This window comes from Silene latifolia, chromosome Y (assembly GCF_048544455.1).
Source record: "Silene latifolia isolate original U9 population chromosome Y, ASM4854445v1, whole genome shotgun sequence".
NCBI classification, from domain to species: Eukaryota; Viridiplantae; Streptophyta; class Magnoliopsida; order Caryophyllales; family Caryophyllaceae; genus Silene; species Silene latifolia.
In genome coordinates this window covers 137,507,223-137,521,372 of record NC_133538.1, presented here as the reverse complement: position 1 = coordinate 137,521,372, position 14,150 = coordinate 137,507,223, and the positions used below count along the sequence as shown (strand labels likewise).

General features: G+C 39.8%; 1 protein-coding gene across 1 annotated transcript; it reads left to right on the top strand.

Moving 5' to 3' along the window:
* The first annotated feature begins 308 nt into the window (after nt 1-308).
* LOC141629020 (uncharacterized) lies at nt 309-878 on the top strand. The gene has a single exon (XM_074442094.1). The coding sequence runs from the start codon at nt 309-311 to the stop codon at nt 876-878; it is 570 nt and encodes a 189-aa protein (XP_074298195.1).
* The last annotated feature ends 13,272 nt before the right edge of the window (nt 879-14,150 follow it).

Below are 14,150 nucleotides of genomic sequence, written 5' to 3'. Positions count from 1 at the left end.
ACTCCTTTTGTCGCTCTTTGTCAAGAAACCATCTCAACCAAAAGCTTAAGCTGATGGTTGAAGTTCCTTGATTCGTTTTATATTCTAACACTCCCCCTCACACGAAGGCCCTTTTTTTCTTTTTGGGCTTGAAGTGTGGGTGCAGGCGGGATTCCCTGGCCTGTTCTGATTATCCACTTTAGAATAGAGGGGGTGGGATTCGAACCCGTGACCTTTTGGTCACGAGGCTCTGATACCATACAATTCTCCACCACAAAACCCTATTCTAACCTCCCGCCGTCATCACGAAAATCCTCTCCTATCCACCAATGCCAGGCAACGAGGAACACAAAGAGCCACCGAAGCTCGATTTCTCTAGCCCCTATTATCTTGGTCCTCACGGCATCCCCAACATCAAAATCTCGAACGTTGTTCTTCGTCGCGGTAATTATGACGATTGGAAAAACTCTATTAAAATGTCCTTAAAATCTCGCCGGAAATTCGGTTTCGTTGATGGCTCTATAAAGAAGCCGACTGATCCCTTCCTTCTCGAAAATTGGGAAGTTGTCCATTGTACCTTGGTACAATGGATTCGTAATACGATCGATTCTTCTATTCTTGATACGGTATCCTATGTAGACGATGCCTCTGTTCTTTGGAACGAATTAGAAGCTCAATTCAATGTTAATGACGGTACGCTTATTCATGATCTCAAAACTCAGTTACATGATTGCAAACAAACAAAGGGTATGGATGTTACCACATTTTATGGAAAGATGAAATCACTTTGGGACGCCATTGTCGTCCATGAACCTCCATTCGCCTGTAAATGCGGCAAATGTGAGTGCGAAATTGGACCGAAGGCTGTTAAGCGTCTTGATAATGAGAGGCTCCATTAATTTTTTATGGGTCTCGATGCTACACATTATAGTAATATTCGGTCCCAACAATTTCAACTCGATCCATTGCCTTCTCTAAGCCGTGCTTATCATGCCGTTCTCCAAGAAGAGCGCCTGCGTGCTCCCAAGGAGCCTCCTTCTGATGTGTCCGAGGTCTCGGCTTTTGCTGTGTCCTCTGCCGCTAAAAATACGGTTGCCTTGCATGATAAAGAAAGCGGAGAGCGTCGACGGTTTTTCTGCAATTTTTGTGAGACACGGGGTCATGCTGTTAGCAATTGTTTTTTCAAGACACAACGGTTTCCGGACTGGTGGGGCGATAGGCCACGCAATTTAGCTGATTACCATCGTCTTCGAGCAGGCACCAGTCGTGGGCAAGGCTCAGGTGGACACGGGTCTGCACAATCTGCTTCTACAGTGCAGTCCTCGGGTTCGGCAGCGGTTTCGTCTTCCTCTGGTTCTATTGTTCATGCCAATCTGTTAACTTCCGGAGTCTCAACTAATTCTGTGCTTGCCTCTGATCGTCTTAGTGGTATGTGCAATTGGATTCTTGACACGGGCGCTTCCAATCATGTGACGGGCAATTCGTCTTGTTTGGAGGAGCCGCGTGTGATCGATGCTCGTCCCGTTGGTCTCCCGAATGGACACCGGGTTGAGTCCAATATCATAGGAAATGTTTATATTAATGAATTCCTAACTTTGCAAGACGTTTTATTCGTACCAAGTCTTACTTGCAATTTAATATCAGTCTCACAGCTCACGGCTACTACTGATCTTTTATTTGAGTTTGCTAAACATGTTTGTCTTATTCAGAACCGTTCTACGAGGACGACGATTGGGACTGGTGAGCTCAAGGATGGACTTTATTGGATTGGTGCACACGCCCGGCCTCATACGGTTCATCAGCTGTCTACCGAGGGCTCTTTCGACCTTTGGCATCGAAGACTGGGTCATCCTTTTGATAAAGTGGTCAAGACTATTCCTTTTGCTACTAGTTTAATTTCCAATAAAAACTTGGTTTGTGATGCGTGTCATTTTGCTAAACAGCATCGCAGTAGTTTCTCTTTGAATGATAAACGTGCTTCTAGAATTTTCGACTTAATACATTGTGATTTATGGGGCCCTTATCGCATTTCCTCATCTAGTGGTGCGACATATTTTTTGACCATTGTTGACGATTTTTCTCGCGCTACTTGGATTTATTTATTAGTCGATAAAAAGGAAGTTACGGATATATTTATGCATTTCTTAAATATGGTACAAACACAATTTTCTACGACTGTCAAAGCTGTCCGTAGTGACAATGGTACTGAATTTAATGCTATGGCTGGCTATTTCTTTCAAAAGGGTATCCTGTTTCAAACATCTTGTGTTGGTACGCCTCAACAAAATGGTCGAGTCGAACGCAAGCATCGGCATATTTTGAATGTGGCGCGTGCACTTCTCTATCAAGCACATTTGCCCAAATCTTTTTGGGGCGAATGTATTTTAACTGCCGCCTATTTAATTAATCGTACACCATCCCCTTTACTTGATAACAAAACTCCGTATGAATGCCTCTTTGGTAAACCCCCGTCTTATAAAAATTTGCGAGTGTTCGGGTGCCTTACTTTTGCTCACAATCAAAATACAAAGGGGGGCAAATTTGAGAAACGGGGACGTAAGTGTATATTTGTCGGGTACCCTCACAATAAAAAAGGGTGGAAGGTATATGATCTTGAAACTGAGATGTTTTTTGTGTCTCGTGATGTGGTCTTTTATGAGTCCCATTTTCCGTTTGCTCAGCCCACGCCCAATTCCGCCACAGAACCGGTCTCACTTCCTCCATTGGATGACACGGTCTTACCAGATTTGGGGGAGGAGCAGCGTGATTCGGGTATGGTTTATACTGACCAAGGTGCTGAAATAGTTACACATGACATAGCACGTGATGGTAATTTAAATGAGCAAATGGCCATGCAAGAAATTGCTGAGAATATGGTCCCATTAGATGATACACGACCGCCTAATAATCCTCCAGAAACTCCAGGACGCGGCCATCGTCTTAAGTTCCCAAATTCTCGCCTTCAAGGGTATGTTCTTGGCACCACTCAAAGTCCATCCTCGTCCTCCAGCTCACCACGGTCACCATCGTCGCCTTCAGGTACGCCTTACTCTATAGCAAACTATGTCAGTTGTAATAAATTTTCGCCCAAATATTGTGCTTTTCTCGCAGCTGTTACCTCCGGGGTCGAGCCACCATCTTTTAAAGAGGCTCTTCGGGATAAGGGGTGGTGCTCGGCTATGGAGAATGAGATTGAGGCACTTGAACGAAATGGTACTTGGGAGCTCACTGATCTTCCCCCTGATAAAAAAGCCCTTGGTTGCCGATGGGTATACAAAATTAAATATAAGGCGGATGGTAGCACTCCTTCTTTTGGTTCTCTGTCTATTTGATCGATTCAATCGCTCTTCTTCATCCTAATTCATGGATCAACATCGTGAGTTTGTTGAATTGAAAGAATTCGAGAAAAAGAATCGAAGATGTTTTGATTATCTTATCACTCAATTGACGGGAGTTGTTATTTGAGGATCACTTACAGAGCCAATTTGCAAAATTATTGCACTGTTGAAGGAAAATATGGAGAGAAAAAGGGGACAAAAGTTTTGGAGAGAGAAAGTAAGTGTGCAAATGACTGGAAGTCGAGAAGTTGGACGTTTTTTTGTTGCGTGTTGACTTTATTTTATTTTTTATTGAATCTTATCTGTGTATTTCCATTTATCTAGTAGATTAGATTTGGAATCCGGTGATAACCACCTACGTAGTGAGAACCGTGAAAATTCCATCTTATGGATTTTTTTCACCGCCTACGTAGTGAGAACCGTGAGAATTTCACCTTTATGGATTTTTTTTCTAAAAAATAACGACATATTTGGATTCGGCATATAATTATATTACTAGATAACATATTTTTTGGTCTAAAAAGTATAAATTATTGACGGAAATCGAGACGAGAAACATTTTATTAATTTTCATGCACCTACTACTCATTTTTATGTATCTAACAATTTTGATGCACCTAGAACTCGTTTTCGTGCACCTAGAGCCTGCTATTTTTATGCACCTATTAATAATTCTCATGCATGTAACAATTTTCATGCACCTAGTATTCATTTTCGTGCATTTATAGCCATTTTAGTATACCTAATTGTATTTTTGTACATTAAGTTTATAATTTGTAAATAAAATCAATAAATTTTGTTTATCTATACTAAAAATGTGTTTGAATAAACTAAACTAAGGGTAAATGATCCATCAAAACTTTCGGAACAAGATTTGATAATGATTAGTAAGGGTTCTCACAGTTCTCATTATGTTAATGGTTCTCACCGGATCCCGACCCTATATATATATATATATATATATATATATATATATATATATATATATATATATATATATATATATATATATATATATATATATATATATATATATATATATATATAGGCGGGATCTCGTGAGTTGGGGAAATCAAGGGCTGAGATTAAAATATAAATTAGAAAAAAAAAAGGAAAAATCGAAAAATACAAAAGCAGCTGAAACATAAAACAGAAACTTCATTCAAACGATATTCTCTCTCATTCTACATCTCTCTACAAATCAAAAACAGAGAAACTCAAAAATCAGAACGCCGACTATAGCAATCTCATAAAAAACCTAATAAGATTACACAAAATCGTTGATTTTTAGCTGTAATCGAATTACAGGTGATGTAAATTCGTTGATTTTTAGTGTATTCAATCGTATTTTCGGAATTAATGTAAAATTCGTGAAATTCGTTGATTTTAATTGAATTGAATACTTGATTTTACTGTTTTCAGGTATAAAAGATGGACAACGAGATTAATAACAATGTTAGCGAAGAAATCAACTCGACAGTAAATATGAAAACAGGTAATACTGCTATTGATTCTTATCTCTTTATCCGCCGTTGTTTATAAATCAAATATTGATTTCTAGATGTTTCTCAGCTGTTATTCTGATATTATTGTACTATCTGGCTTGTATTAGAGTAGAAAAAGAGAACTGTTATTCTGATATTAATGTACTATTATTGTAACAAGATGCAAGAACATGATTATATTATTCGATCATTATAGTGATATTATTGTAATATTATTGTGCTATTATTGTGCAAAGAGCATGAAAATATATGCCTTGCAAAAGAGTAACATAATAAATACACTATTATCTCAGTATGTAATAAAGTAGAATCGTAGTCTTTGTTATTCGATATTACTTTGTACTATTATTGTAAAAGTAGAGAAACATGATGATATTATTGTACTGTTATTATGATATTATGGTACTATTGTTGTGATATTATTGTGCGATGAGCGTGAAAATATACTACGGTGATAAGAGAGTAGCATAAGATAAACACATTTAGTGTTATTGTGATGTTATTGATTGTCGTCTGTTTCCCACCGTTATCATACTTGTTATTGTCACATTACTGCAATTTTGATCTCTCCCCATGCTACTCTTTATTGTGATATTGTGATTTTGTTGTCCACCGATTGTACTCATTATAATAATTTACATCGTCCCCGATCTTTCTCAGAGTGTGTCTATTGTTGAAGACAATGCGCCTTAACTATTGGGGATTCTTCTAATAACAATATATTCACCAAAAAACCTGTTCGCATTTAAGAAAACGATGAGTTTGTTCCAACTCTTCATTACAAAGAAGACACCCGGGGTACCGAGCAAAGGTAAGGACTGTTGAGAGTGATTTTACACCTAAACGTGGCATGTTCTTTCTTACCTTGGACGATGCAATACAGTTCTACAGCATATATGCATTGGCTTGAGGATTTGATGTGAGAAGGTACACAAATGCGCAATATAAGGGGGCGTCGGCAAATCACCGGTCCAGTAATGAGACAGGAGTATAGGGATATGAAAAGAAAACTGCGACTTGAAGCAACAAATCACGAAGCTGGTAATTTGAGTACAGTAGAGAACAAAGAGCGACGAATTAGACAACCAAAGAAGCATGCTCTGACAAGGTGTGGCTGCAAGGCGCACATGAGGTTGAGAACCTGCGAAAAAACAGACGACAGAGCGGCTGGGTATATTGTGGATGTCTTTGTAGACGTTCACAATCACTCTCTTTACTATGTCAAAAACAGAGAGTTCCAAAAGCTCTCAAGGGACGTCCATGACTACATTAAGAGGACCATTATTGATCGTACTAAGCTCAACATAGGTCCAACATTGAGCTTCAGAATTCTCAAGGAATACTCAAATGGTTATCAGAATATCGGTGCCTCCTTGCTAGACTTCAAAAACTTCAAACGAAATATCAAGTGTTATATTGGGGATAAGGATGCTAGTATGTTCATTGGGCATTTCAAAATGCTGGCTGAAACAAAGGGGTTCTATTTTGCTTATGATCAGGATGAGAACAAATGCTTGACGAAGATTATTTGGGCTGATAAGGAAGGGATAAACAACTACAAGTTATATGGAGACACGATCTCGTTTGACCCTACTTATGGGACAAACAAATATTTCATGGTATTTACTCCCTTCACCGGAGTAGACCACAACAAGAAGACGGTGACTTTTGCAGCTGGGTTACTTGACTTCGAGAATCAGCATTCATTTGAGTGGATTTTTAAAAAATTCCTCGAAGCAATGGGGCAGCAGCAACCTCAATGTGTAATTACAGAGCAGTGCCCTGGAATTAAAAAGGCCTGCCCAAATGTCTTCAAGCATTCTGTGCACAAGTACTGCATGTGGCATATCATGCAGAAAATGCATGAGAAAGTGGGAAGGGCAATCTGCAATGATACGGAATTTATGACCGACATAAATGCCGTTGTTTGGGATGTCGACCTCGAACCAGACGAATTTGAACAGATTTGGAAAATTGTTATTGAAGCACATGGTATGCAAAGCAACCGGTGGTTGAAGTATGTCTTTGAATTGCAATCAGACAAAAGTGGATACTGGCATACTTTCGGGATCTGCCTCTAGGTTGTTTGTTGCGAACAACCCAGAGATCCGAAAGTTCAAACAGCTATTTCAAGCGGTTTGAAAGCCACTTTGGAACCCTTGTCGAGTTCTGGATGAGGTACAATTCCGCAATAGAACAGCAAAGGCATACACAAAGGAGGATGGATAATGCCAATGAGCATAGTATGCTCGAGAAATTAAGGCCGATGAAGGTAGAGATGCATGCCTCACTTGTCTACACACATCCTATCTTTGCGGACATCTAGAATGAAGTCAAACATGCAATATGCAGCATGGGGGTCGGGGGTTTGACAACAGTAGGGGCAGTGGAGTACCATGACGTTCGTGATGGTATAACACCCCCATACTCCAAGTGCCTTACCAGGACCACTCAGGTATAAGGATACTACCATCTCGGTTGCCCGAGGTACTGAATATCATAAGACAATAAAGAAACGTACTTTTAAAGTAATTATAGATTAAGTGATTACATGTTCAAACCAAAACTAATAAAAGGAATTACAAGCTTCTCATACGGTCTACAGCTAAAACTATCAAAGCTACTAGACTTCGTCGACACAAATGAAGACTTCTAACAGCCACGTGATGACTCATCCCGGCTATCCCATACGCGTCATATCACACACACTTCAATAATCGCTCACCACCCCGAATGGATCACCACAGTTTTTAAAACATTTAAACGGGGTCAGTACTAATCACACAATTCAATACATATATTAACAATAAGATAAACAGACAGCTTAACTGTCACACACACACACACACACACAGCCAACCAATTCCCATCATCTCAATCCCGATCCCACCGACCGACCACCAAAGATGGGGGACCGCAGCGCCCGTTCCCACCTAAGCCCCGCTCATCATACCGAGCGATAACCCCGTCCATTAATGTGCACATCCCCTTCCGTGGCGGGTTCCACGAAGGGCGAAACTAGGGCGTGAAGCCACTCCCGCAAGTGACTCCACTCGGTAGAACGCATCTCGAGAACCGAGAACAATCAATCACAATCACAATCACAAATCACAATCAATTACTATATCAAACAATCAATCTCAACACATCAACAATCATCCCATTATGGGACTAATACGAGTAGAAATCCTACCGATATGCACATAACCGCGGTCTCTCTTCTGGCCGAGTCAAAAGCCTCTTCTATGAACCCTCCTTCTATCATACAACATATAAAGGCTACCAAATCACATACTACACATAAAACCCCCAAATCTCTAAATTAGGGTTTAACCAAAACAAAGGAAAGACAATAAAAAGGATACGTAGATCTTACCCTCGACGCAAGGAACTCAATGGTATAAACAACGACAAGAACTGACCGTCTGAACTCCGGGAATTGCTAAGAATGCGATTAGGAAGATGAACTTGTTGCTTTCTCTCTTAAACAGGGATTTAGGTTTTGTAAAAGTGATTTAAAACAATGACGACGAAACTTAAATACCTTAATCGCATAATTAACAAAACCCGAGAAAACTCCCCGTAAAACCGGACACTCGATCGAGTACCCGAGGTACTCGATCGAGTACCCCTTACTCGATCGAGTGCCCCACTACTCGATCGAGTACCCAACAGTCGAAAACTATTTTATTTCGCAACTTGCTCTTACTGACAGAGTAAGGGCTACTCGATAGAGTACCCCAAGACTTATAAATACGGAGTATTACGCCTTCCCTCCTTAAAAGAACTTCGTCCCCGAAGTTCAACCCATACCTAAAAACAACCATACTGACTCGACCAAGACACAACAACTTAGCTAAGGACTCAAGAACTCGACCGAACATAGAACATGAACCCTTAACACCCACTCCACCAACTATGTTTACTTCCACAACATGACTCACTATACCGTATCTACCACATATATATCTCTCACGATACCAACTCCATACATAACCAACTACCATTCTCTAATGCTGCTAGTTCCATAATATCATCAACTATCAAATCCAATACCAAGACACTCATAGACATCAAACGGAATGTTACATTCTACCACCCTTAAAAGGAACTTCGTCCTCAAAGTTTACTCACACTCGTAACCTCATCATCCAACTGTCAATACTAGCGAAATATTCTCACACTCCTAAACATCACGCTACTACAAGCACGGTCATGACCTTTAATAAAATCACCCACAACACGAATCGATCTTTTATTCTACATCAAGACTCAACTTCCGAATATATTACCATATGTACAACCATCAAAATCTGTTTTATCGCATCCTACTCCTCTTAAGACAAATGTTACGTCCTCGTGACTCACTAATACCAAACCATATCTATACCTCATTACCCTCTTTACCACCACATGTCAAAGATAACCGTCTATAAACCAAACACTCACCATTCTTATATCCAAGGCTCCCATACATAACATTTCTCATTCCTCAACTCATTCGGCATAGCACCTAACCTATACCATAAATTCATAGCAAATCACCATACCCACTCTTCATTATTACTGCCAAACAACATACCTCTTTATGTAAGGCACTTATCTCCCAGAAGCATAACTCACGATCCGCACTCGTTACGTACACGCACACTAGATCCTCAAGTTCTTTCTTTCATTACCGCAAAATTCATACACAACTTAACATGACACTAATTTCCCCAACACCCTACACTCACTGTCTCAACAAAAGATTATGAACTATCTGCCGCTTTCAGATCATTACAACACATGTTCCACGAATCATTTTCCATTACCATGTCTACCGATGTCTCATCTGAAAACAAGATCAAAATTACCGTAACAACCTCTCACAACCGTGTCCCATCAACAGATTATCACTATCCCATGACAACAACGAAACATATACAACTCTATTTCATATCATACTCTACCTCATTCCCGACTTAACCTGGTAAAGAAAACATGAATAAACAAGACAACTCGTCTATCAAAGACAAACCGAAACTCGCAGAGAGCAACATCAAACAAAACAACAATCTATATATAATCGGTAGGTACTTTCAAACTCGAATCATAATCATCCCGCCTATTCCACCACAACCGGTGACGGCATCACAACACCGCCACCAACAGACCACACCGTAGTGCGAAAATACTCGCATCACAAAGACTATGTACCGTGCCCGGATCACCACCCGAGGCACCACAATCACACCGATAGACATCACAAATCGTATACTATTCCCATAAATACCGACTCAAAGATAACTTCTCGACAAGAAGAAAACTTACTCAAATCCACTTTATTAAATCACCACGCAACATATTATATGGATAAACAGATAAGCATCTCATGAACATCATCTCTACCATTTCACGGAATATACATGTGTTATCAATACACATAAAATTATAACTAGCCATGGCCAATCAATCAAATTATTACCTTTTTGGATATCATTCAATTAAATTACCGTGTCCAACATATATACTACAGAACATTCATAAAACAACTTTATAATTATCACACAATACCACTTCTTGTGAAGTCAGAACCTCACACAAACATTTACACATATCATAGACCCGTAATCACAACCAACTAGTCAATCCTGATCACGTAAGTTACCACACGAAAAAGGTCACCTGCCGCCCGAGTTTAACTCATATGCCCCTCATAACATATTCCCCCATTCGCACAACCATCACTTCCTGCCAAATATAACCATACCTTCACTATTCAACTAATAGCGTCCGCCTCATCTAACCACATCTTATACCCTCTCACAATCATACACAACAATCAGGTCCCTACCAAATCAACCTCTTTAGAATTGCTACCTATCTAATATACCATCACTCTTATCCACTAGTGATAACACCACAATGCCACCGCTGCTCGTATATCAAATCTCTTACACTCATATCAAAATAACATGGTTTTTCTCCTATTTTTGGTTAACATTGCAAATAACGAACATCAAACCCATCCACAAAATTACCTCAACATTATTCCCAATGCTATCTTATTTGTATTGTCATCCAACTCTCCACCAAATATCTCGTATCGTGCCAATACTCCACCAACTTATTACTCCCCTAATTCCTCGAAACTCATTACCAATCATGTTGTCCTGAAACTCCTATATAACCTTTAGCTAACATCCTCGTGATACCATCACATATTTCGATGATTTCTTATCTTTATATCACATAGCTCCGGTGAACATTTTCCTCAGCTTACTTTTATCCTTCTTTTCTCTTTACACTCAATAATACCAATTAATAGTTCAACTCCTTATTCCTTCTAGCTAACTCTTTAGAAATCTGGTTACCCCTTCGTTGCTCCAAAACTTAATTCCATTATTTTCTACCGACATCATCTCACTCTTTCTTACCATGGATCTTCTCTTATTATGCTATCACTCATACTTGCCACTAATCTATCCATAGAACCAACGTTTAATGTTCAAACAATTGCATCTCCCTTTTTACATCTCTAGAAATCAGAATTCATTTAATACCGTTAATTACCCAAGGAAATCACACAAAGAGTTTCATCTTTTAATAAACCAAACCTCCCAAACTCACTCACTGTCTACAAATACACCTCGCGACATGTCTCCACAAAGTTCACTATATATTACCCCTCTCAACCCCTTTAAACGAACTTTCACTACATAAATCCATAACCCACACGACTCCTAACCATTTCCCTCCATAACTCTTTACACATCTCAAGCTGCCACTATCCACATTCTTACTTTCAATCTTTTCATTCTCACGTTCATTATACTCACATCATCCCTTGCCTATATTCACTTATTTTTACATTGCTTAACACACAATCATATCACTCATCCCGTCTCGCACAACGTGCGCCATGCCTCAATAAACTATACCAATCTTCCTTTTCTTTTTCCACCATCTATCGTAATCACATATAACTCATGACCTCCCCACCGAACTCATACTCATCATAGTGCCACTCTTTACATCATAAGATTGGGTAACTTACGCCAGACCAACACATACGTAAAACAATGCATAAAGAAATAATACAACACCTTTGAATTAAACATAATATGCAACGAATGTCAAAAAGATAGACATATGACCAAATACGCATATGACTGCACGGACCCCACTCGATCGAGTACCCGAACCTACTCGATCGAGTTGAGGCTACTCGATCGAGTGCCCAACATGCTCGATCGAGTGCCCCGACTCAGAACCCAAACAGACCTTCCGATCTCGACTTACTCGACCGAGTAGCCCGGCTACTCGATCGAGTGACCCCATACTCGATCGAGTGCCGAGGTACTCGATCGAGTGCCCGAGGTACTCGATCGAGTGCCCAAAAACACGATTCTGGTCAAAATAACGACAAGTACCCACTCGATCGAATTATGCAGACTCGCGAATACTACCCGCATGTTATCTCACATACCCCAACGTACTATGCATTCATTATTATTTCAACGTTATGATTACAACTACGCATTCAAATCTGCGCGACTCCTCATAAAATTAACAAAATAATCTACTTCGTGTTATCAAGTGCCACGTTATAAACATCCATCATGCTTTTCATCCAATTCGTTATATAAAACACTTATCATTGAACCTCTATTCTTCATGTTACTACTTACCAAAAGCCAAACACTACCATCTATCATGCTCATATAACATTCAACTTTCAATCATGTATTACCCGCATGTTTTAAATTTTCATAACTTTTCATAACACAAATCACACCCATACACTACAAATCCTATTTCCATGTTGCTAATACAACAACATTACAATTCCACTTCATCACACATCATCATATACGAACTACTTTCTTTTTCTACCATATCATTCATCATTCTCATATACTTTTCCAACGATTCCAACCATCATGTCAACCAACTATCATGCAACATGCTTTCAACAAACCATATACAACACAATTAACATACACGTCGCACATATACACACGGACTCCACGTTCCCATACCATGTGACTGGCTTAAGTATCATGGGGCCAAGATTTTAAAGTGAGGGAGCCTACTCACCCAAAACCTAGCATCACCGGGCTCCCATTACACATACACCAGTTCATTTTATTAGACTCCCTATGTTCATTTGTTACAGTTCCAAAATCGTCGCTCGATACCATTTGTAACACCCCCATACTCCAAGTGCCTTACCAGGACCACTCAGGTATAAGGATACTACCATCTCGGTTGCCCGAGGTACTGAATATCATAAGACAATAAAGAAACGTACTTTTAAAGTAATTATAGATTAAGTGATTACATGTTCAAACCAAAACTAATAAAAGGAATTACAAGCTTCTCATACGGTCTACTAAAACTATCAAAGCTACTAGACTTCGTCGACACAAATGAAGACTTCTAACATCACGTGATGACTCATCCCACTATCCCAAATGCGTCATATCACACTGTTCAATAACCGCTCACCACCCCGAATGGATCACCACATTTTAAAACATTTAAACGGGGTCAAGATTAATCACACAATTCAATACATATATCAACAATAAGATAAACAGACGACTTAACTCACACACACACACACACACACCAACCAATTCCCATCATCTCAATCCCGACCGTCCACTTTGGACCCACCACGCCAGCTGGGGGGACCGCACTGTTCCCACCTAAGCCCCGCTCATCATACCGAGCGATAACCCCGTCCATTAATGTGCACATCCCCTTCCGTGGCGGGTTCCACGAAGGGCGAAACTAGGGCGTGAAGCCACTCCCGCAAGTGACTCCACTCGGTAGAGAACGCATCTCGAGAACCGTGAGAACAATCAATCACAATCACAATCACAGCCGTCACAATCAATTACTATATCAAACAATCAATCTCAACACATCAACAATCATCCCATTATGGGACTAATACTGAGTAGGAAATCCTACCTGATATGCACACAACCAGACGGTCTCTCTCCGAGTCAAAAAGCCTCTTCTATGAACCCTCCTCCTATCATACAACACATAAAGGCTACCAAATCACATACTACACATAAACCCCCAAATCTCTAAATTAGGGTTTAACCAAAACAAAGGAAAGACAATAAAAAGGATACGTAGATCTTACCCTCGACGCAAGGAACTCAATGGTATAAACAACGACAAGAACTGACCCTCTGAACTCCGGGAATTGCTAAGAATGCGATTAGGAAGATGAACTTGTTGCTTTCTCTCTTAAACAGGGATTTAGGTTTTGTAAAAGTGATTTAAAACAATGACGACGAAACTTAAATACCTTAATCGCATAATT

Excerpts from the sequence above, each read along its gene's own strand:
- LOC141629020 (XM_074442094.1), top strand. The coding sequence starts at position 309 with ATGCCAGGCAACGAGGAACACAAAGAGCCACCGAAGCTCGATTTCTCT.